The sequence below is a fragment of the Struthio camelus genome, chromosome 10 (assembly GCF_040807025.1).
Source record: "Struthio camelus isolate bStrCam1 chromosome 10, bStrCam1.hap1, whole genome shotgun sequence".
Classification (NCBI taxonomy): Eukaryota; Metazoa; Chordata; class Aves; order Struthioniformes; family Struthionidae; genus Struthio; species Struthio camelus.
This window is the reverse complement of record NC_090951.1, coordinates 26,550,905-26,574,175: the sequence shown is the minus strand read 5'-3', so window position 1 is coordinate 26,574,175 and position 23,271 is coordinate 26,550,905. Positions and strand designations below refer to the sequence as shown.

General features: G+C 46.9%; 2 protein-coding genes across 2 annotated transcripts in view; one reads left to right on the top strand and one right to left on the bottom strand.

Annotated features, from left to right (window-relative positions):
- Window positions 1–10,377, top strand: part of PLEKHG4 (pleckstrin homology and RhoGEF domain containing G4) — a 117,875-nt gene extending 107,498 nt beyond the window's left edge. Inside the window, exons 16-25 of the mRNA XM_068955459.1 lie at window positions 142–391; window positions 1,504–1,593; window positions 1,948–2,172; window positions 3,201–3,371; window positions 4,047–4,224; window positions 4,889–5,005; window positions 5,091–5,354; window positions 6,198–6,394; window positions 6,944–7,027; window positions 8,336–10,377. Coding sequence (XP_068811560.1) covers window positions 142–391; window positions 1,504–1,593; window positions 1,948–2,172; window positions 3,201–3,371; window positions 4,047–4,224; window positions 4,889–5,005; window positions 5,091–5,354; window positions 6,198–6,394; window positions 6,944–6,985 — 1,534 coding nt within the window. The 3' untranslated portion in view covers window positions 6,986–7,027; window positions 8,336–10,377. The remainder of the gene's footprint in view (window positions 1–141; window positions 392–1,503; window positions 1,594–1,947; window positions 2,173–3,200; window positions 3,372–4,046; window positions 4,225–4,888; window positions 5,006–5,090; window positions 5,355–6,197; window positions 6,395–6,943; window positions 7,028–8,335) is intronic.
- Window positions 10,378–10,970: 593 nt separating this feature from the next.
- The window catches only part of KCTD19 (potassium channel tetramerization domain containing 19), a 31,330-nt gene continuing 19,029 nt past the window's right edge, over window positions 10,971–23,271 (bottom strand). The window contains exons 13-19 of the mRNA XM_068956372.1: window positions 21,790–21,898; window positions 19,591–20,242; window positions 19,393–19,455; window positions 17,914–18,105; window positions 13,111–13,265; window positions 11,421–11,522; window positions 10,971–11,069 (exon numbers count right to left, since the gene is read on the bottom strand). Coding sequence (XP_068812473.1) covers window positions 10,971–11,069; window positions 11,421–11,522; window positions 13,111–13,265; window positions 17,914–18,105; window positions 19,393–19,455; window positions 19,591–20,242; window positions 21,790–21,898 — 1,372 coding nt within the window. The remainder of the gene's footprint in view (window positions 11,070–11,420; window positions 11,523–13,110; window positions 13,266–17,913; window positions 18,106–19,392; window positions 19,456–19,590; window positions 20,243–21,789; window positions 21,899–23,271) is intronic.

The following is a 23,271-nucleotide window of genomic DNA, read 5'->3' as shown; positions in this document are numbered from 1 at the left end:
AGAGGGTGCTCGAGGATCACCTGTAAGTTGAGTCTCAGGAGAGCATCTCTGGGCATAGTACAGTGCTTTGCAGACACTCTCAAATTGCTGCAGCATAGCTGTTTTCTGGTTTCCTTCAAGGCTGAGTGTTTCCTATTGCAGCAAACTGCGGCACATCATCGATGAGATGGTAACCACCGAGCGGGAATACGTGAGGTCGCTGTGCTACATCATTGATAGCTACTTTCCTGAGATGGAGCGCCTTGACCTCCCCCAGGACCTTCGTGGGAAGCGCAGTGTCATTTTTGGGAACCTGGAGAAGCTCTATGACTTCCACAGTCAGTACTTCCTGCGAGAACTGGAGAGCTGCTGCAACCACCCACTGCGGGTCAGCCACTGCTTCCTCCGACACGTAAGGCATCAGCACCTCCCTCCTGAGCCAGGCTCCTCTGGACAAATGCTGGTCTCCAGTGCCCAGCAGCACCCGTTAGTTGGGCTGGTCTTCTGCATGTTGGTGGGCTGTGACCCTTTTCAGGAGGGGTGAACTGTGCAGTGCTGGACGCATCCAGCACCCACCCCAGAGGGGTGCGTTGGTTGACTCCACAGGCTGCAGTCAGGCCTCTGACATCAGAAGGCAGGAAAAGTGCTTTGTGGCTGTGAAGCCCTTTATTAAAATGATGAGACCTCCTTTTCCTGTTGCTCAAGTGAATATGCTGACCTAGTAGCTGCTTTCTGGATCAGACTGGGGCTGCAGGGGGATCTGGTTTGGTGGTACAGCTCACGTTCCATTGCTTGGGAGGTGACAGTTTTATTCTCTACCCACCTGCATTCTCTCTGTTGCTATTGTAGTAGCAGTGAGGAAGATTGGTTTGTCCTCTCCCAGCTCAAATGTTAGGCCCATGCCTGCTTTCCACTGCTCCAGGCAGCTGGAGTCAATCCTGAGCCTTGCCCACCAGGTTGGACTGGGATGGCTAAGCAAGGCTGAGCCCAGGCAGCAGCAGATGCTGTTTGCCTTTCCCAATGTTCTTTGCTACCAAGAGATGCTGCCAGGGCAGCAAAACCTCTGATCCTTAAAGCCCATCTGATTGCTTCTGCAGGGCATCCCTCATCTTGTCTTCTATCTGTCCATAACGTCAGTGTGGAGTTTCATAAGCAGATGGTGCAAGAGAGGCACAGATCTGCTGCTTGTGTTGAAAGGGACTGATGGGGAGAAGCACAGGGCACCAATCTCAAGCTCAACTGCCCTGCGCATGTTCTCTGCTGCCAGGTAGATGGTATCTGCTGGGGGTATGCAAGGGGCAAAGGGGAATAGGAAGATGAAACGGGGAATCGATTAAAAATTCCTAGCTACTGTAGGAGTAGGACAAGAGCATGCACTGGCTCTTTTAATGGACTCTGCAGCTTGAAGCAAAGTCTTTTCTGATTTTCTCCCATAAGAGGTTCTGGTGCGGATTGAGAGAAGCAGAAGTACTGGAGTAACCAACCCCGGGGCACAGCTCTCACAGGAGAAATCTCTTTTTGCAGAAAGACCAGTTTGGGATGTACGCACTATATAGCAAGAATAAGCCGAAATCGGACTCGCTGCTGGCCAGCCATGGGAATACCTTCTTCAAGGTAAAACCCACTGCCCACATCCATGGTTCCCTTTGGTGTTTGGGTCACTGATCTGTTTAAACAAGCCCAGCTCTCCTGTTTGAGGTATGCTGCCACCTCAGCACCTCATCTCTGTTTTTCTGGCACAGCTCTCTGTACATGTATGAGTGCAGGAGGGGCAGAGATGCAACAATTGCTTTGGAAAGGAGCCCAGAAAACAGCAGCATTGATCTTATTCCCTTTCATCTCCCTGTAGAGTGAACCAAGTGTCCCAGTCAGGAAGCTGAGGCTTTGGGCAACTGCAAGTTGCCTGCATGGAGGGTGCAGGGCTCTCCCTTGGAAGCTGCTATCCTCACTCTCCACTGTGGTTCTTAGTTCAAGCAGGTGCAGCTTGGGGATAAGATGGACCTGGCCTCCTACCTGCTGAAGCCCATCCAGCGCATGAGCAAATATGCCCTGCTCCTGAAGGACCTCATCAAGGAGTGCAGCGAGGCGCAGGAGCAGGAGTTGGGCTACCTCCGTGCAGCTGAGGAGATGGTGAAGTTCCAACTCCGGCATGGCAATGACCTGCTGGCCATGGATGCCATCCGTGACTGTGATGTACGTTCCAGTGCCTTGCCCTGCCCAGGGGCAGAGCCACACTTCTCCCCCTTCTCTAGGCTTGGGGTCTTTGGATCATATGACGAGCTTCCCCTCAAATTCCCACGGAGGTCAGAGTGCCTGTCTGCCACTATAGTGTAGTGGTACTACCTAGATACAGGGTTGAGGGAACGGCTGGGCTCGTCAGACCCATTCACCCACTAGGGAAGACAGCCTGGATGCTCTTACTTGAGCCAGGTGAGCAGCTTGTCATGAACCCTCTCCCAAGGGCTTACAGGTGGCTTGAGACAGCCTGGGTGCCAGTACAGATAGAGTCTTGCAGGCTGGGTTGGGCCTTTCTGTCTCATGACTATGAAGCTAGTGACAGAGGGCCAGACAGTTTGCAGGAGGAAACTCAAACTAATGCTGACACAAGGAACAGGCTGAAATCAGCTAGGTGGGATTTGAAGGCAAGAAATGCAAAGTGAGCCCTGGATGAGGAAAACCAAGCAAAAAATCAATCTGTCACAGGGCTCAGGGTTGAGGAAGATGGATCTGGGGCAGGAAGAACTGAGGGACTTGCCGTTCTGACCCAGCAGTGCCTGGGGGCTGTCCTTATGCCTGAGGGTGCTCCAGGCCCCTAGCAGCCTAGCCTTTCCTCTTCAGCTCCCTTGTTCCCCAAGAGAAGGGCCAGGCTGGTGCCTCCAGTTGCCATCCCAGAGATTTGTCACAGACCTGCACAGGGTGACAACAGAGGATCATCTGTGGGTTATGCCCGGGGCAGGGGTGCAACTTTCGCTATAGCCCTGAGCCAGTTGTCTTAGCCGGATGTGGTCTTTGGCAGTGCCGTGCAGCCCTGGGGAGGCTGTCTTCTCTTACCTCCTCGAGAGCCCTCCCAAGATAACAGGCAGCTGCCAGCTCTCCACTGCCTGGGCCACAGTCGTGTGGGACCCTACTGTCCTCATCCAGGCCCTTCTGTGCCTTTGTGCTTGGGGAGCTGCCTTCTCCTGGTGCTGCTGGGGTATTACCAGGATATTCTCTGTGTCTAGGTGAACCTGAAGGAGCAGGGGCAGCTGGTGCGGCAGGACGAGTTCACCATCTGGCTGGGCCGTAAGAAGTGCCAGAGACACGTCTTCCTCTTCGAGGACCTGATCCTGTTCAGCAAGCCCAAGAAAATCGAGGGTGGCTTTGATGTGTACATCTACAAGCGCTCATTCAAGGTAAGGGCTACCCCACACCTTGTTGCTGTGCAGGAGGTGCCTTGGTTAGCCCCGGACCCACAATTGCAGCTCTCCCCATGGACTGATGTGGGGTGTGAACACAGCAAGGACGCCCTGCCCCGCGTTCCTCTGACTCTGAAATGGAGTGCCAGGACAGAAGTGCCTGCAGGAGAGAGCTGCGCACTGTTGAGCCTCCTCTGGCCTGTGCAGCAAAGCAAGAAGGGAGCACTTCATGCACTAATGCCTGGGCGCTCTCTGCACTGTAGGCTGTGGAGCCATGGTCTCTGAGGCAAGAGGAATATGGGGGAGAGAGAGTGCATGTGTGGCCGGGCTCTGGGTGAAGAGCTGGGCGTTGCCCCAGCTGTGTCTGCTCGCCTGTGTTCAGATCGTACCTGCTCCTGACACTCTGACTCCTTCCCACTGGGCCTGCCAAGCTGGGCGTAGCTGTGGCACAGGATACAGGCAGGCTGCCCATTGGAACAGCATTCTGTGGATAAGCTTTGTGCCCTCCCTTCCCAGCGTGACCTCTGGACTTCACCATCCATAGCAAAGCCTGCAGATTGCTAGTCTGCCATTCTCCCACCCCATCCTTTCAGCAGGTCAACTTTCTCCCCCACCCAGCCTGCAGATGAGTTTACTCATTAGCTGATGCTTTGCTCTTCCTTTTCCTGGCAGACTGCAGACATCGGCCTGACGGAGAACTCTGGAGACAGTGGCCTGCGCTTTGAGATCTGGTTCCGAAGGCGGAAGTCCAGTGACACCTACATCCTCCAGGCCAGCACAGCTGAGACGAAGCAGGCCTGGACCAATGACATTGCCAAGATCCTGTGGCAACAGGCAGCCCGCAATAAAGGTGTGAGCACTCCCCAGGGCATCTGTGCTGCAAAAGGTGCGGGAGCCCTGTTCAGCTCATGATGTCCTGAGTAGGTTTGAAGCCTACTACCAGGCAGCTCTGTGTAGAGAGCAGCTGTGTGCCATGCATGCAGCTTCGTGAGCTTGTGCTGGCATTGGCTGGGCCCTGCCCCTTCCCTGCCCCTCTTCCCCAGAGACCTGACCAGTGCAAGCTCTGTGCAACCGTAGACACCTGCCTGGCCTGTCTGTGAATCAGTAGAGGGAAACGGGAGCTTTTAGCATGGGGTTCCTTGCCCTCTGAGAGCGAACTGTCCTCCTGAAATGCTTGCTGTTTTCCCCACAGTCTAGGCCACTGATCAAGCGTAGCCATCTGGGTCAAGTTGGCTGAATCCCTCCTCTCTTGCCAAGGTTGCCTGTCCTTGGCTTGGCAGGGCTCTTGTGGATGGCGCTGGGCCACTGCCAGAGCAGGGCATGACTCCTAATCTGTGAAGACCCCTTAGGTTTGGGGAACGAGGGGAGACCAAATCTAATCTCAATAGCTCAGGAGCAGCCTGGCCCGAGATCTCTCTGGCCTGGGGCAGACCAGCCCCTGGGGGGAAGGTTGGAGCAGCCTCGTGATGTGGTTGTGGGTGCCTTTGTTACATTGCCTTGCTCTTGCCTTCCAGAAATCCGTATGCAGGAAATGGTATCCATGGGTGTGGGCAACAAGCCGTTCCTGGATATCAAACCCAGTGAGGCAGCTATCAATGATCGTGCTATCGATTACATCATGAAGGGCAGAGGTAGGTGCCAGCTTGCCTGCTCACTTGCTCTATGTGAGCTAGGCAGGATTGGTGCTAAGAGCTTTTTGGTACATTTCTGTGGCAGGTGCCAGGACCAGGGCATCAATTGCAGTGTCTCTGTTCGACCATTCCAACCCATACAAGAGGACGCAGGCACAGCTCTCTGGTGGCAGCACCCCTGTTGCATACAGCCCTCCCTCCTCCTCCCTGCTGGCGCCCCTCAACCTGCACATGTACCTGGACCAGGCTCTGCTGCCAGGCGTCCTGGCTCCCAGCCGCCCCTTTGACATTGGCACCTGCATCGAGGAAGATGAACTGGAACATGAGACCAGCAGCCAGCCGTCACTGAGTACGTATGAGCCCACTGCTCTGCCACATGCCTGGGGATGTGCCCCGCTGCCCAGATTCCCTGTGCCACCGAGCTGTCCCCACACCTTGCTCCCTACTGTGCAGTAAAACCAGACCCACTGGTAACAGCAGTCCCTGTCTTACACCCACACTAGGACAAAGAGAGCCTAGTCCTTCCACACAAGCTCAGAATCGGCCTCCATGAGAGAGTTTAGCTCAGGCATGAGGATTAGCGCAGCCTCTGGGCAATCTGCAGCCGTCCATGTGGCAGGCTTGGTGTCTGAGGTATACTGGGGGTGCCATGGCCTGGGAGACCAGTGCTTGTGTCTCTGCCTGCTTGCCCCCCTGATGTGGGATGCTCTCTTCACCTTTTGCTAGCCTGGTCCAGTGACCTCTTGGCTTTCTGTATGCATACTACTCGCTCCAGGCCGTATCTGGGGATTGGCTTCCCTATAGCTGTTTGATTCACAGTATAGGCCAGAGTACCAATTCTATACCCCAGCAGCTGTAGCAGGAGTGATGGTGCCAGTTGTGTTGCCCAGGGTACTAGTTGTAGCACAGGCACTGTCTGGAGGCTGACCTCTGGGGAGCAGGGCCTTCCCTGATTCTGGCCTGCGTACCAGCCCCGTGTGAAGTTGCTTCCTGCTCAATCTCCAGCATCATTTGCTACACTTCTTTGGATAATTTTGTTGCCTATGGCTTTGAAGAGGCCCAAATAGGAGTGTGGCTTTTCTGCAGGCTTGTGTGGCCAGTGCTTCCACAAACAGATGTGTTACCAAGTGCATGTGGCAAAGGTCATATAGCCCAGATGATCATCTGAATGACCCTCCTCTTCTTTCCACAGCAACAGAGAGCTCAGAGTCATCACACTGCATGTCAGGCAGTGGCTCCAGTGGCTCCGACAGTGGCTGCGTCTCTAGCATCCCACAGGAGAGTTTCTGTGAAGACACAGGTTCACCCCCCTACACGCCCCTAGGCTCACAACACAGCTCTGCGATGGAGGAGAAACCCAAATTCACAAACAGCCAGTACATTTCTGCAGTAAGTGCAAGCAGCCAAAACGCTCTCTTTACTTTGCCTGTTACTGCCGCTGCTTCCCCGGTTCAAGCCACTGCCTCTCATTTAGTTAGTGAAGATGCTGCTTTTGGGCTAGGAGGCACTGTGGGGAAGTGATGTTTCCTCTTGTTGGGCAGGCAGAAGCCCCTGTATTGTGAGAGCATTCCCTTCAGTGACAAGAGTTCCCTGAGGAGATGCTGTGGAAGGGACCTGCAGTGCTAGAAGCAGCATCAGGAGGGGATGCACTGCATGCAGGAGCTTTAATGCTGTCATGGGCTAGGAAGTGTATTTAACCTCCTGGGGATGAGTGAACAGAGCTCTGGTGAGGATGCTGCTAAGCTCCTTTCCTGTGATGTTCGGGCCTTTTGTGGGGAGTGATGAGGTGGAATGGTGGGGAGGAACGTGAATCTGTCGCTCTGAGATGTCAGTGTTTCTCCTCTTAGTTTCTGGGACTTCTCTGCCACTTTCCCTCCAGCTAGAGCTGCTGCTGTTGTTCTCTAACCCTGTACTAATGCTGGCTTTTCTCCTCTGCAGAAAGCAGGCCAGGTCTCCGTAAGTCCCTCGACAATAGTGTGAGCCCCTCTGCACATGTATTCTGCCTAAGGAAGTGGAGTTGTTGTAAGTAGCCCCTGAAAGGGATTTTCCAGCAGCTCTGAGTGCTGGTCAGGTTTGTCAGTAGCTCTGAGTCAGGGGAACCTCACCCTCTGCTTCTCTATGAAAAGTTTTTCATGCCCATTCCTCTGAGGCTCTGATTCATCTGATTAGAGAGCCATTCCCTTTAACAGGTCTGATGCCTTGGTTTGAAGGCAAAAACAAGCAAAATTGCCCTCGGGCAGTAGAGGCTCGAGCTCAGCCTAGTCCATGCATCAGTGTTCAGATGAGCTTCCTTGCTCTGAAGGCCACCCAGATGTCTAACCACTAATCCATTTCTTGTGGCTACTTGCTGAAATCCTGCTGTTCCTTAGTCCCTCTGAAGTGCCTTGGGGGGAGTCCATGGTATTCTCCCAAAGCTGGATTTATCCCAGTTTTCTTTGATCCTCCGAAGAGAAAACTTACACATTACCAAACAAAGGAACCTGTTAGGTTATGATAAGGATGTCCTGGGGGAGCCAGATGTTGCTCCTGTACTTGCTGGCTTCTGGTGGAAGTCTTGTCTGTGAGGAAATTGCTGTTGATCTGAAGTCTGTCTGAGAAGAGGTGAGCCCCAGCAATATGTGCCGCTGAGCAGGGCTTCCCTGACCTTCCCTACATCCGGGTGACAAACCCTTGGAAAGTGGTACCACGCTTCACTCGGACTAGCCGGCATCTGGTTCAATTTTTTCCTCGTTCCTGACCAAAGCATTCCTGTCCTGTCCTTATGCCTCTGCCTCCCTTTTCACAGGGAAAAAAAAAAAAAAAGGGTGAACATGAGAGAGAGAGGCTTAGGGCTTGAAGGGCTCCTTTCTCTTGGGCATCACCCTGCACATTAAGTCACCTAGTCAAGATGCAGGTTGGTAGTTAGATGGCTTGTAGGTTTACCATTTATTCCCTGTGCGTACCATGGGATTGTCGCAAGCATGCAGGCCCATGGCCTGTGATCTGCAAGTACCAGAGTTCCTAACGAGCTAAACAGAACCAGCAACCAAGGTTAGCGTTTGGGAGGCAGAGCACCTTCGAGGTGGGTCACAGGCGTGACCTGCCAGCTGAGGTAGTACACAGCCTTCGGGTGAGCCCTGAGGTGCAGAGGCAGCCCTCAGCCTCATTTCTTCTGTGCCCTCTTCTAGTAAAACGTCTTCTCACTAAAATGTAGCTCTGACAAACCCTGTGGTTTTCAAATGTATTTTGCAAAATCACTACTGGCCAGCACGGAGGGAGCTGTGAGCCACAGATCCTGACATGTCATGGGAGTGCAGCCAGTCTAACCCATTGCACGGTGCTGTGTTCCAGGTTTGATTGCAATTTCAAACTCACTGAAGACCCCAGGCCTCTGACCAGCAGAAGGAGACAGTTTTCATCTTTGAAGATATTTTCACACATAATCAGGCTCTTTCAAACAGTCCAAAACCTGACCTCTGGCTTGGGGGAAGTCCCAAGCAGCTTTTTGTCAATGACACTTGAGTCAGTGAGTTGGATGGGACCTTGGGCATTCAAAACTTGTTAGCCCTTTATTTATGAGTAACAAATAACATAGCAGTTTGAAAAAAATATATTATTTTTAAAGCTATATGCTGTACAGATTTTTGTTACAAGTGATTTTGTTCCTATTTGTTCTGTAAGCTGCACATTTTATAAAGTTTATGGAAGGGCATGAAGAGAAGCCCAGGTATTTAAGAAAAGTAGTGTAACTTTCTGTTTCAGGGTTATATTGACCTGGAGTTCAAGATTAATGTCCTTCCTTATGTTCTAGATGTGTCTATCATAGCAATAATTTATTTTCTTGGCTTAACACTTCTGTTTTAATAAAAGCAATTTAATTGTTACAGTGAATTGTTTCTTCAGATGATTCTTCTAGTGCCTCAGCGTTGAGCTGCTCCCTATCTTAACCACCTTTCAGCTCTTACTGACTCTTCCAGTCTCCCTGTGATTGCTGCACTAACCAAATGCCAACTAGACCAGATAAAACATGAGCACCCTCCCCAGGAGAGAGGGGATAGATCCCAGCGTGACAATACATGGAGACTTCCCCGTGCTGATGGGAAGACCAGGACAGAGCAGGGAGTTCAGTCAGCAGAGGCGTTACGAGGAATGATGAAAAGGAAGCAGTCCGGCAGAGGTGAGACAGCACAAATCGCCAAATCAAGTAGAGCCAGGAAAAGATAATTTATGCCACATAGCCCCAGCCTAGCTGCTGTCCCAGTGACAATTCTCACACAGGAAGCAGCGACTGCTTCTGGCAGTTCAGTCAGATTCTAGTTGCGCAAGGCATAAGCGACTTTGTTCAAATTGCTTAGTCAGTTGCTGTGCCTGGGTCCGTGGGTGACATGGACCAACCTACTCGTTTTGCCTCTGACTTAGCCCCTCTCCGGGTACTTCCTGTCAAGGGCCATGTAGTGATACAGTCCCACAGTCATTGCTCACTTGAGGTTTAGATGATGATGGCATCTGAGTCTAACAAGCTTTGAGTATGAGGGGTGTATCATAATGCTGGACCTTAAATGCACATCATCTGAAGCAGCACAGTTTAATCGGAGGACAAATTTATCCTGTGTTCCAACATTCCCTGTTGATAATTAGTAACATCAAAGCTTGCTGTTTGGCTGTGACACTTTGTGTTCTTAGAGGAAATGAAGAACTGCTTTCTTTTTTTTTTTCTTTTCTTTTTTTAAACCATATTTGCTTGCTACTGAGCTCCTGTTTACTCCTGGTTTATGAAGTGCTGTAAACCACTCTCCCCGGGTGTGAAAGAAGTCACACTCAGCCTTAGTAAGAAGACAGAGCAGTAATTTATTTATAACTTCAGCTACTCCCCATATCTACTGCTGCTGGGGTGGAGGGGGCTGGGCTGTTCATTCCTTGACAGTGCAGTGCTGTATTCTCAAATGTAAAACCTCATAGCCACGTCAGTTACCCTCTACATACAAACTATGAACCTTCAAGTTTGGAAATTCCTGTTCTGTACATACAACACTTGTTTATTTTAATAAGCTGAATGTTACTCTTCAACCTTGTTCTTTTTTTAGTAAGCAAATAGAAGACAGTTGACATCTTTGTGCAAAATTGTGTGGGAAGGAGTTGCACAGGGAAGATTTTAGCAGTTACTGTTTTAAAATAATTGCTAAGTTAATGCAAGATTCTGGGCTGTCAAGACAGCAATAGCTCATGTCACAAGAGGGAATGAATTTACTAAGCCAATGAGGAACAAGAATCTTCCTGAATCCCTCAGTTTCAAAGGTTTCTGCATTGCTGGAAAAACCTTTAGTAATGTTTACCTGACTGTTTTTTCAGGGTTTGATTGATTTGCCTAATAAAGGTTATTTTCTTTACATGAATCTTGTTTGTGTTGTATGTTGATTTTGGTTCTTCTAATAATTTTAGCGGGGCAAATAATATTGACAAATATGTTCAGCAGAGTTAGTGGATTCCTTTGTTCATTTCAGCTAAATAGGCCCCAGGAAAGGGACAAACGTTTGCCCAGCCAGTGACGAAGCACTTTGTACTTTGGGGTGTCAGCTTGTCATCAGTGTGAGTAGAGAGAGCTTATCAACAGATCCAGTCATGAAATTAAATGGGAATAGCACGCCACATACAAAAGGCTTACATGACAACACGTGCAAACAGACAGATAGGAGAAGTAGAGGTACAGGTGACTGGGTGTCAGAGCTGCATTTTCTTTCTCTGGAAAACATGATTTTCTGGTAAATAAACCCAACTGGTGACCAATAAAGAGGTAAGAAATAAGACATCTCCTTTGTCACCTAAAGCAGAAGGCTATTACAAGGATCCTTGACTAAATAAAGTTACTATTCAAGGTTAAATGAAGGCTGAGCTCATTTTGAAAAGCTTTTCTTACGCGTTCACATGACGAAAATAAAAACATTATAAAGAATATCTGTGTCAAATTTTTATTCATGTTTCTGTAAACTTACATTTCCAAGGCAAAGTATGATACAGATCTAGCAAACCCTCTCTGTATCAGTAAATCAATGCAGCGACTGTACTTCCATGCAAATGGCAGGGTAAACTGAAAAGCACAAAACCAAGGCCACAGTTAAATCACCAGCTGACTATGCCAAACAGCAGAATAGCAGACTCCCTGCTCTTCATTTCTTAATAACGCTAAAGGTCTTCTGCCCCCTTTTTGTGGAGAAAGCCATCTCATAAATTAGCAGCACAATTTTAAACTTCTGTTAAGCCTGCATGTAACATTAGTCAAGTTGTGCTGTAAAATTGCCCCCTCACTTCATTCAGTCTATAATCAAAGCTGAGACCTGTGAACCAGTTTAAGCAAAAATCTTAAAACACAAAGAAAGTTATTTAAAAAAAAAAAAAAGGTTCAGCCATATAGCATCCCCTGCTGGCAAATGGTACTTACTTCTACCCATTTAAGTAGCTCTTCATGAACATGTCTGTCACCTTTAAAATATTCTGTGTTCAGTAAATCCACAACAAACTCCTTGGGGGTGATCTGCAGAGTCTAAAGTATAAAACACAAGCTTATGATATCAACAGGGAGGTACTCTAACTGAAGTGCCCAGCCTCTGCCGATGAGCAATGCTCCTAGTATTGGTGAAACTGCCATTTGGACAGAGAAGTTGCCAGTCAGTCCTTGACTAAGGTTAGTTATTAGATTAAGAAGGCTTGGTATGAAGTAACAGACATCCCTCAAGGGCCCATGTGTGCGTGTGCGTACACACACACACACTCTCGCTCTCTCATATACTAGAAGAGGAAAACTCAAGGGCAAAGTATCCCAAGTCCTTTTCCTTACACCTTTCTCTCCCTCTCCAAGGAGAGAAATAAAAATGCTTCTGGGCAGAGACGAGGCTGTGCAAATAGCAGCTTGGCCTCTGCACCAAAAGGAAATGCCTCTTCAAACAGGACCTCGGAGTCAGGAAGGGTGGGGGGCAGGGAGGAGGAATCAGCAATTTCCAATGCAAATGAAACTAGAATTTCCTGGCTCCTTGAGAGCGTTTATTCCTGCTGCAAACACATCTGGCGGCACAAGTGAGTTTAGGTGGTGAGATGGGGGGGTGGTGAGGGGAGGACGTGGTTTACTTAATGGAGCATCTACACGTAGGGCCATGAGTTGCCTTTGATAGCTCTCACAGCTGTCAAACATCATGCTACAACATCATGACCCCTTGTTTCTAGGGTGCTTTGGAAGAAATTAAATTCTATTAATTTGCCAAGGCAAACCAGTTATTTATGGAGTGGCTCTATTTTTACCTACTACTGGCACTCTGGAAGCAGTTGCTGGTGCTCTGCAGGGAGCACAGCAAAGCATGGCTCTGACCTCCCAAACTCAAAGATTGGAAGGATGTCTGAAGCTAGAGGGTAGGGGGACACTGCCAATTATTTCTTAATGCTTCTTGCAACAGGGACTACAGTCCCCCCCCCACCCCACCCCCCAGCAACAAGGGAGTGCCTTAGTAGCTAGACTTCGTCTAGGCTTGCAGTAGTAGACTAGTCCACAATGTGGGGAGGGGGCGTTTTACCCCAGGTGGAACCTTTTCAACAGGTGAGACAGCAAATGCTTCATCTCCCACTCCTGAGCTATTGATTATTCAGTTTTAAATTCCCTTGAGAGACATTGGGCCTCAACATATGAAAGTGCCCCTACCACTGAGCGGCTGCATAGGAAGGTGCTCCCAAAGCTATCTTCTGATGGGCCTTAGCTCTCCTTGGTTTTCAAGAAGGGAAATGCAACCTAATTTCAAGCAAGACTCCTATCTGGAGCTAGACACCACCATATTGCCTGGCTTTCAGCACATAACTCTGAGGGAACCTATGCTCTATATCTGGCCTTAGTGGCTGTCTGTCTTAGGACATTCTCCCACTCAGCACAATGGCAATCATGGCTCCTGTTCAGAGGCCTGCTTCTCCCTGTGTATCAGACTTGGTGCCTGACTTCCACCAGGAGTAAAGCCTCAAAGAGTTAGGCACTGCACTTGAACACTGGGAGTTTCTATGTCCTGTCCTGCCACCCCATCCCACACCACAGCAATGACCTCAAGAACCTCAGAAGACACGTCTCATCTGGATTATTATGAACTTGTACCTACCCAAAGCCTATTCACAAGGGTCATGACTTTGGCTGTGATTTCTTTGGGATCCTTCTGCTTTACTGAGTTCAGGATAACATCAGTCAGGAAACAGTGGCACTTCCTGGCATAGAATATCTCTTCATGTGAGAGGGCAAAACTTAGAAAAACTGTATCTACAAGGAACAGTTCAAAGAACTAAAAGCATTATTAAAAAAAAAAAAGTGGTTTCAGCATGCTAACATTTCAGTTGTCCAGCCTTTGGCTTCTTTAATGTCTTTCCTGTTCACAGTTTTAATGCAACTGAATCCTAACAGTCAGTTTTCAAATCTGAGCTCTACATGAGGGTTTGCCTGAATAAAAATTGAACATGGATTTCTAATATTTATCTCGGGCATTCTTTTGTTTACTTTTAATTTTGTTATGTTTATATAAATGGGTGTTATCTATATGTTTATATTGCACACACATGCACACACCCACATATATACATATATAAACAATTTTGATTGCTACCTCTTGAAGAGATAGCAGGAGTGAGATAAGAAAGAGACACAGATTAGCAAATAGCAGGCATCTTGCCACATTACCAGCTTAATTCCCAGATATTCAGATGTGGTCCCACCTAAAGAAGGGATGAGGTGGGGGAAGGAGCGTTATGCTTTAATGGCAGAGTCCTGCTGCTGGAGGCTCACCAGTCAGCTCCCATCACAATGGGGAGCGTATAAAAACAGAAACGGACACAAATCATTGCCCTGTGTGCCTCTTTCAGATAACACTGTGGGTCCAATTTAGGTAGCACTTCACCAAGCAGTTCCCAAAAGAGGCTAGCCCAGACTATGGCTTTCAGAGAATGGGTTTGAGTGGTTGCAGACACAAACAGCTGAAACACCAACAAAAGGTAATAGAAGAGCTGAGCCAAGGAACAAAGAAAGCTGAGTAATTGTCTTTGTGCAGATCATCAGGTATAATTCCTTGGGTCACAATACTTTAATCTAGTCATTTTAGTCTGTTTGGTCTACAATTTGGCAGGCTTTGTAACATCCATATCATTTATAGTATGCTTAAATAGGTTTTTTTTCCTCTCTCTATTCTATTGAGATTTAAGGACAGTGATTTTGTATTTTGTACCAATGGAAGAGCTCTGCCTAGCTTTGTGTGTCTGTGTGTGTGTGTGTGTGTGTTACAGAGACAGGACAGCTAGTAAAATGCTGCTCAAATCAGGATGCCTCCAGTGGGGTGCATACAGCAGGGCAGACAGCATGGGACACGGCTATGGAGGATCCTCTTGCACCTCTCCTGAGAAGCCTGCATGCTCGATTGGCTCTCCAAAATGCCTGTACACCAATGCACACCAGCATGGGGAATAAGCAGGAAGAATTAGAGCAAGTTGAGAGCTTATGGGTAAGGATTAAAGGGCGGGCTAACATGGGTGACACGGTGGTGGGGACCTGATCAGGCCACCTGATCAGGAAGAAGTAGTCAATGAGACCTTCTACAGACAGCTGGAAGGAGCCTCATGATCACAGGCCCCGTTCTCATGGGAGACTTCAACCACCCTGACATCTGGGGGGAAGAGAGCACAGCTAGGCACAAACAGTCAAGGAGGTTCCTGAGAGCACTGAGGATAACTTTTTGACACAGGTGGTGGAGGCGCCAACAAGGAGAGGTGCAATGCTAGACCCTGTACTAACAAACAAAGAAGGTCTGGTTGGAGATGTGAAGGTTGGGGGCAGCCTTGGCTGCAGTGACCATGAGATGGTGGAGTTGAGGATCCTACGAGGAGGGAGCAGGGCAATAAGTAGGATTGCAACGCTGGACTTCAGGAGAGCTAACTTGGGCCTCTTCAGGGACCTACTTGGAAGAATCACATGGGGTAGGCCCTTGAAGGAAGGGGGGTCCGAGAGAGCTGGTTAATATTCAAGTATCACTTCCTCCAGGCTCAAGACGGGTGCATCCCTCTGAGGAAGAAGTCCAGCAAAGTGGGCAGGAGACCTGAATGGATGAGCAAGGAACTCCTGGCAAAACTCCAGCAGAAGAAGGAAGTCTACAGAATGTGGAGAAGGGGACAGGCCACTTGGGAGGAATACAGGGATGTTGTCAGAGTATGCAGGGATGCGACAAGGAAGGCTAAGGCCCATTTGGAATGAAATCTGGCAAGGGATGTCACGGACAACAAGAAGGGCTTCTTCAAATACATCAATAGCAAAAGGAAGACGAGGGGAAATGTTGGGCCCGCTGCTGAATGGGGCGGGTGCCCTGGTGACGAAGGATACAGAGAAGGCAGAGTTGCTGAATGCTGCCTTTGCTTCAGTCTTCACTGCTAAGGCCAGCCCTCAGGAATTCCAGACCCTGGGGACAAAAGAGAATACCTGGAGAAAGGAAGACTCTCCCTTGGTGGGGGAGGAGTAGGTTAGAGATCATTCGGGCAAACCTGACATCCACAGAACCATGGGCCCTGATGGGATGCACCCACGAGGGCTGAGGGAGCTGGCGGATGTTATTGCTAGGCCACTCTCCATCATCTTGGAAAGGTCCTGGAGATCAGGAGAGGTGCCTGAGGACTGGAAGGCGGCCAATATCACTCCAGTCTTCCAAAAGGGCCAGAAGGAGCAGCCAGGAAACTACAGACCTGTCAGCCTCACCTCCATCCCTGGAAAGGTGATGGAACAGCTCCTCCTGGAGGTCATCACTAAGCATGTGGAGGACAAGAAGGTGATCAGGAGTAGTCAGCATGGATTCACCAAAGGGAAACCATGCTTGACCAATCGGATAGCCTTCTATGACGGAATGACTGGCTGGGGAGATGAGGGCGGAGCAGTGGACTTCAGCAAGGCCTTTGACGCTGTCTCCCATCACATCCTCCTAGGTAAACTCAGGAAATGTGGCTTGGATGAGTGGGATGGACCGTGAGGTGGATTGAGAACAAGCTGGACGGCAGAGCTCAGAGGACTGCGGTCAGTAGCGCAGTCTGGTTGGAGGACTGTAGCTAGCAGTGTTCCCCCTAGGGGTCAGTACTGCGCCCAGTCTTGTTCGATGTATTCATCAGTGACCTGGATGAAGGCACAGAGTGCACCCTCTGCAAGTTTGCTGATGATACTAAACTGGGGAGGAGTGGCTGACACACCAGAAGCCTGTGCTGCCATTCAGAGGCACTGGACAGGCAGGAGAGTTGGGTGGAGAGGAACCTCTGGAAGTCCAACAAAGGCAAGTGCAGGGTCCTGCACCCGGGGAGGAAGAACCCCAAGCACCAGCAGAGGCTGGGGGTTGACCTGCTGGAAAGCAGCTCTGCCGAGAAGGACCTGGGAGTCCTGGTGGATGACAAGTTGAGCATGAGCCAGCAATGTGCCCTTGTGGCCAAGGCGGCCAACGGTCTCCTGGGGTGCATTAGGCAGAGTGTTGCCAGCAGGTCGAGGGAGGTGATCCTGCCCCTCTCCTCAGCCCTGGGGAGGCCACCTCTGGAGTACTGTGTCCAGTTCTGGGCTCCCCACTACAAGAGAGACATGGCACTACTGGAGAGAGTCCAGCAGAGGGCTACAAAGATGAGGAGGGGACTGGAGCATCTCTCCTGTGAAGAAAGGCTGCGAGAGCTGGGCCTGTGGAGCCTGCAGAAGAGAAGCCTGAGAGGCGATCTCATCAATGTCTACAAGTATCTGAAGTGGGGGGGTGTTGAGAGGATGGGGCCAGACTCTTCTCCGTGGAGCTCTTGTGGAGTCTCCTTCTCTGGAGATATTCAAAACCCATCTGGACGCGATCCTGGGCAATGTGCTCTAGAGGACCCTGCTTGAGCAGGGAGGTTGGACTAGATGATCTCCAGCGGTCCCTTCCAACCTCAACCGTTCTGTGATTCTGTGAAATGCGCCTGCGTGTGTGTGTTTAAGCTAGTCAGTCTGGCTCTGGATACAGAAAGGGGTTGCCAAGCTGCAACAACCTTTATGCACACTCCCACCTAGCAAACTGAATCTTTGACCACAATGTGGGCCCACAGGCTCACTATATATAGATATATATATATAGATATATATATAGATATATATGTAGCACAGGAAGCATGGGAAGACTCAGGCTCACTGTATAAAGGACAGGGAGAATTAGCCTTCAAAGAAGGCATCTGCAAGTCCACAAGCTGCATGGTCAAACCCAAATGACCAGAAATGTTGAAGAATGTGGTAGGTCTTGAGCCCTGCCCCCTTCAACACCCAAGTGCCTCCTACCTTCCATAGAAAAATCATAGCAATGAGCCCTTCCTAGAGCTCATTTCCTATATTATTGCTGTACCTTTCTCAGAACATAGCAGCACTGTAGTACTTATCAGCCTCCAAAGCCACATATTTAGCACTTTCACCAGCATGGGAGATTGTCTATGATCAGCAGCTGGGATTTGACACAACATCACCAAGATGCCCACTGCACTATTCAGACTGATCTGCTACAATCTCTCTTTTATATTTAGCATAAATAAATAAACACGTAATAAGCAGGAAACTGAACTTTACACTTCCATATCCTAAGCAAAAGCTTTAACTACTGGGCTAGTGAGTTGATTGATTTTCTTTCTTTTATTTTTTTCCTGCTCTTACTAGCTCTGTAGACCAATCACAAATTTGGTGCATGAAAAACTTCACTGGCGTAAATATTCAGGGCACCTGCAAGGTTAGTCAGCTGCTGTCCAGCTGTTTTGAAGAACTAAATGGAAGCAGCAATTAGGCTGAGATAACTGTAGGTACTCAGCTAGCCAGAATTGACAACAAATCATGACAGAGACATTGGTTTTCATACTAAAAACTTTGCAGCAACAGCCTATAGCTATTTGTATTTCCTTACCTTTGGCTAGTGCTTGAGTGTATGAATTATTCAGTTGGGTACCATCAAGCAGAATGCTATAAACAACACTCTCTTCATTGCACGTACAAAAGCCATCACTGCCTAAAACTGGAGGATGTTCAACTTTAAGAATCAATCCTACATTTCTGTGATCTTCCAGAATAATGTTGGCTTGTTCATTGTCCATTGTTTCTGTGAATAAATAGATGTTGAGTTTTATGGTAAAGCCTACACAAATAGTAATGGGATTAATACATTTGTTCATATGCAAGTATGATATCTATATCCGTATCTCAATATCACCATATCATCTCATTAAAGGTATGTGCTTGTTTTGTCTTTATTTTGTCTTGTTTTGTCTTTATTTTTATAGTTAGAAAGAGTAACCATTATGTATTGCTTAACCAAACCCAAGCAGACTGAGTCTGGGATTTTTTTCAAGGGATAAAAGAGAGTTTTATCTAGCAAAATAATATTCTGGCTTTCATTGCTATAATAACAAAAACATCTGCAATCATTATTAATACATTTTGCTTTGCCATCAAGTCTGTGAAAATTTGCAATGTTACCCACTGTGGAAGTGGTTAGCTGAGGTACAGGGTAAATCAGGTCCTCAGGGTGATATAAGAAGACTAGGACTGAGAAATTCCACTGAAGTTTCCTGAGTTTGCATTTAGCATCCTGCCTACCAGGCAAATCTTTTTAACTCCTACACATGCCTGTGGAAAGCTCTGGGTTAGCTCTTTCAGCTTCTATGCTAAATTACAGATTTCTGTAAATAGACCATAGCTCAGTGATCTCACTGAATAGAGCAGACTTCAATCAGCAGAATATAGCTCAATTTACACTAGCAGGAGGGGTATGTCAGGCCATACATCTGAAACCCTTGTAAATATGTAAACGTTCAGGTTCTGATGTACAGTTCTGTGGTGTCTGAACTTTTACTGTCTTTGCATAGTGCCAGGAACGCCAATAAAAGTAGCTGTAAATTACCACAAACATTTAAAAATGATTCTGTTTACAAGGTCTATCCGAACAGTCTAAAGAACTCAAGAGCCCATTCAAAAGATCCTGGGAACCCTCAGGACAGGACTGAAGTTGGCGTGAGTCTCTCTCTATTCACTGTGCTCCCAAAATCTAAGTGTGATGCTGTATTTTGCACTATTACCAAGCATTACTAAACTAGTCATGTCCAATGTTTCTGGTCACAATACTGCACCTCTAAGAATCCAAATATCTCAGAAATGCAGATGGGTAAGTTAACACAGCAAATCAGCTTCATTGTTCATCATACAGCTACAAAGGTAGGTACTAACAAGGGGATAATTAACAAACAATGCATTAATGCTAGTGAATAAAAAAGCTGCTCCACCTTTGTGGCAAATACACTTTTAGTAGTCAACTCTGCATAGCCAAGCAACAAAAAAGATCCCTCCAGTCATAGTCAGGCTCTTGCTTGACAGCTGACAATTAACTTACTGCTTTTTATAGGGATGAGTTTCATCTGCAAGTGCTTGTCTCTTACTTCACTGGAGAAACCTCCTACAAGCAGGAGAACAAGGCTGAGATTGTTACTCTAAAATTCATCAGCATGATCAAAGTATCTTATTTATATAAGTCATTCAGTTAATTACTCCCATCGCTTTTGAAAGCAACTATCACAAAGCAATCACCTACCTTCTACATTTTCCCAGTTTCCATTCTCTGCAGTTTTTCCCAGTGTGTGAGTAGTTTCTATGGTGCTGAATTGGTATTTTCCAGAACATGGAATAACTGGCAAATTCTGTTTGAACATGTATGAATATAGCTCCTTTTCTTCAGCCCCAACTTCATATTTGGTAATATTATTTTTTTTTTCTATTGCATAGTTTATTTTGCCGGAAGAAGCAAGAGAACCCTTGATACCACTGTGCTGCTCAGGAGTGTTATTCTGAGACACGTTGTCTGTGATATTAGCCTCAGATATATTCAGATGTTGGAAAGCACATCTCTTGGAGTTCACCATGTCCCACTCCTTTACCAGGGAAATTAATTTCTGGATGGGAGTTGCTGTGTCTTTACTTTCTAATTTCTTTGTTAAACTGCTTCTTATTCCTCTCTTCCTTGGAGGGCTTACTGAATGCTTGTAATAGCCGCAATTTACCCGGATGTCTAAGGACTTGCGGTATCCTCCAAGTTTACTCTTTCGCTTTGCCCCTCTCGCTCGCGAAATCATTCTGGAATACTTTGCCTTTTCCCCAATGGTATCTTGCTTTCCCTTCCGATCTTTTATTTTACTCCATGTATTAATATAGCATTTACTGAAATCCATAGCTGTATATGAATATTCCTAAAAATACAGTGAAATGTTGTTACTTTTATTTTTTATTTATATCAAAGGAAGAGTAAATTTTGCTTTTCATATTAATTTATATATCTTATTTATTCTGATACAAGCATCTAAGGACTGAGTCCCTAATCTTGGGAAATGTTTTCCTCACTTCTGCGCTGGATGTAGTCCTTTAGGTCTCTCCAAACCCTGCCCTGATACTTCAGCACCAATGTTAGTTGCCCTGAATCACTTCAGTTCTGATTACTGAATTCTGCTGAACTTTTAAAGAAGTTGGAGTGGCCGAGGCACACAAACTGGGTTAGTATCTAACAGCCTCTGCTACTGCTATAACTAAGACAATTTTAGTTATCTGAAGCAACTGCTTCACTTTCTGTTCAAGGAAGATGGCCTGGCCGGTTAAAGGTGTGCAACCACTCTTCCAAGTGAACACCAGTGTTAAGCTACATCAATGCTACAGAGGCAGCGCATACATGCCACCTTTCGCTAGAAGAATGAAGGCAGCAACCTTCAGCTGCTGTTGCCCAACTAAGGACTAAAAGAATGCAATGGCTTGAGTAGGAATTACTTTTCACCTTATGCTGGCATCAAAGACCAGAACATTTCTGCAGGACGCTCTCTTACTTGAGTGCACTGCTTAAGGTTGTAGCTCTCTGGAGCTGCTGGGGATCTAGAAACCAGATATCTGTGTTCTAAGTTGCCAGTGAATACCATATTCAGCATATTCTGATCATGTCTGACCAAGGTAAATCACAGATCCTGCTAACTCACCAGGGCGGCAGTGGTCTCCTCCTGCTTAACTTTACTATCTTAAAACATTTAACAAGGAAGTAGGCAATCTGGCTTCTAGGCCTTCTTTAGCCAGAGGGGTCAGAACTCATATTTCCTGTGACCCAGGAAAGTGCCCCAATTCCTAAGTCAAACTGAAGTCTGCAGGAAAACATTTCCTACCATTCGTGAGAAGGACTCACTAAGTAATCACAAATGCAAATCACAAGACCAAAAGGAGAATCTAAAAGAGGGTAGCCTTGCGTTGCTTAGACTAAGCTAACATAAGATTAGAGGATCTAGTTCTTAGCCTTTGGACTGTTTATGACTTCGCAGCATACATGCATTCGATAAAAACAGAAATAAAAAAGTCCAGCATACAGGACAGTGCTCAAGCACGCTGCCTTGAAATCTACTGAGAAAGTTTTACATTATTGCTGAAGGAGAAGTAAGTGTCGTGGATCTCCACCTCTCCACCTAAACCACCTACAAGCTATCTCATTATGGAAGGAGCTCTCTAATGTTTGTGCAATATTTAAACAGAGTATCTACTGCTGTTCTCCATTCTCTCTTGGTGCTCAAAGATTGGCTTTTTAAAATGAAGATGTTCTTTTTTTTTCATCAGGAGAGAGTTCCAATGCTCATTTTTGTAGCTGATTTTGAAATTTTAAAAACTGTTTGAATTTTTGAAAACTGACAAATTTAAATTTGGCACATTTCTAGATCAAATTGCTTTTAAAAGCACTTTATGGCAACATATTCTGAAAATCAAATCTTACTTCTTTTGAGTCTTTGCTGAACTGATGCTCCTTATTCCAAGTCACAACACTTAATCCTCTGCATGGAAAAGAAGCTTCATTGTGAAATTCACGTTTTTTGATCCATAATCTAGAAAATGAATATTTACAAATATTTAAAACTTTTTCCAGGGGCACCATCCAGTAAGCCTGTAAAGAGGTGCTGCTAGGATTTCTAGTCACCAGTGGATCTGTGTACATCCCATCCAGTTTTTTTATGAATTAGTTTTAAACTACTGGGGAATGAAAGGAGTTCACAGCTATCACTAATGCATAGCATGAGGGTAGCAAAGCATCAGTAGTTTTCATTGCCCATCTGCACTAAGAATTTCTGAAGTGTGATGCTTCAGACACAGGAGATAAAAATTGTTTCTTGTCTCCAAGATGCTCCAACATCCACATGACCTTGACCAATGGATTTATTTAAACCTTGCTGACCAGCCCAAGTCCTGGGAGTTGCTTCTCTCTCTCTCTCTCTCTCTCTCTCTTTTTTTCATGAAGAAGTTCTGGACACTTAGGGGAGAGAGCTATTCAGATTCAGGTCAATCATCTACAGTCATAGTATCACATGTGGATATTGAGACGGATGCCACAGTTTTTGAAGGAGGACTGCACACTCCCTTGCTTAAGAAGCCCAGGCCCTGACAGTGACTGCCTGAGCTGCCTATCAATTTTTTTTGAGAAGGTGAAACAACTCTCAAAGCATACAGTAAACTCCTGGTGACTTGCCTCTAGACAAGGATTTGTAAGATTGCCTACTGAGCTGAGTGATGCTGTAGTGATGGACACTAGGCAACAGTCCACAATTGTTTTAATTTGTCAGAGGTCTTTGATGTAAATTACAGAATTGTTGCTACCTTCCCTGATGACTCAAACAGCAATGGAAGAGTCTATGTTAGAGTAGCACTAGTTCTTCTTTGTTAAAACTTCCTATGGCCTATGACAGACTCATTCACACGTACGAGGCTTCACAGTTCAATTAACATGTTCCTCATGCTCTACAGGTACAGGAATATGGGGGTGGCGTCTTAATCTGGGATGCAGGGTTGTGGGAAGAACAGTCATGCCTTCTTCCACACAGAGATCTAGCATACATTTAAGGAACTACTGTTACCACTGGTGGGATACTGGCTGCTATCATTAGTGTCCTACTACTGTTGTTAGCAGTAAAATGAACTAAGTTTGAAATCCTGATGTAAACAGCCCATGGGACATGTATGTCAGGACCTGCTGCACTGACTCACGATCTTCTGCAAATATTTTAATGAATATATTTTGACCTCAAAATGCTTAAATGACCTGTGACCAGCCGAAGTAAGAATCCATATGAATCCACTAACTTCCAGAAAGCTCTCTTAGTGTAATAATGAGGAAAACAGCCATATCAACATCATTTTCTAAAAGGCTCTGAAGTCAGGAGTTGAAATATCTCAGTTCTGTGGGCTTTCCAGAAGGCCCACATTT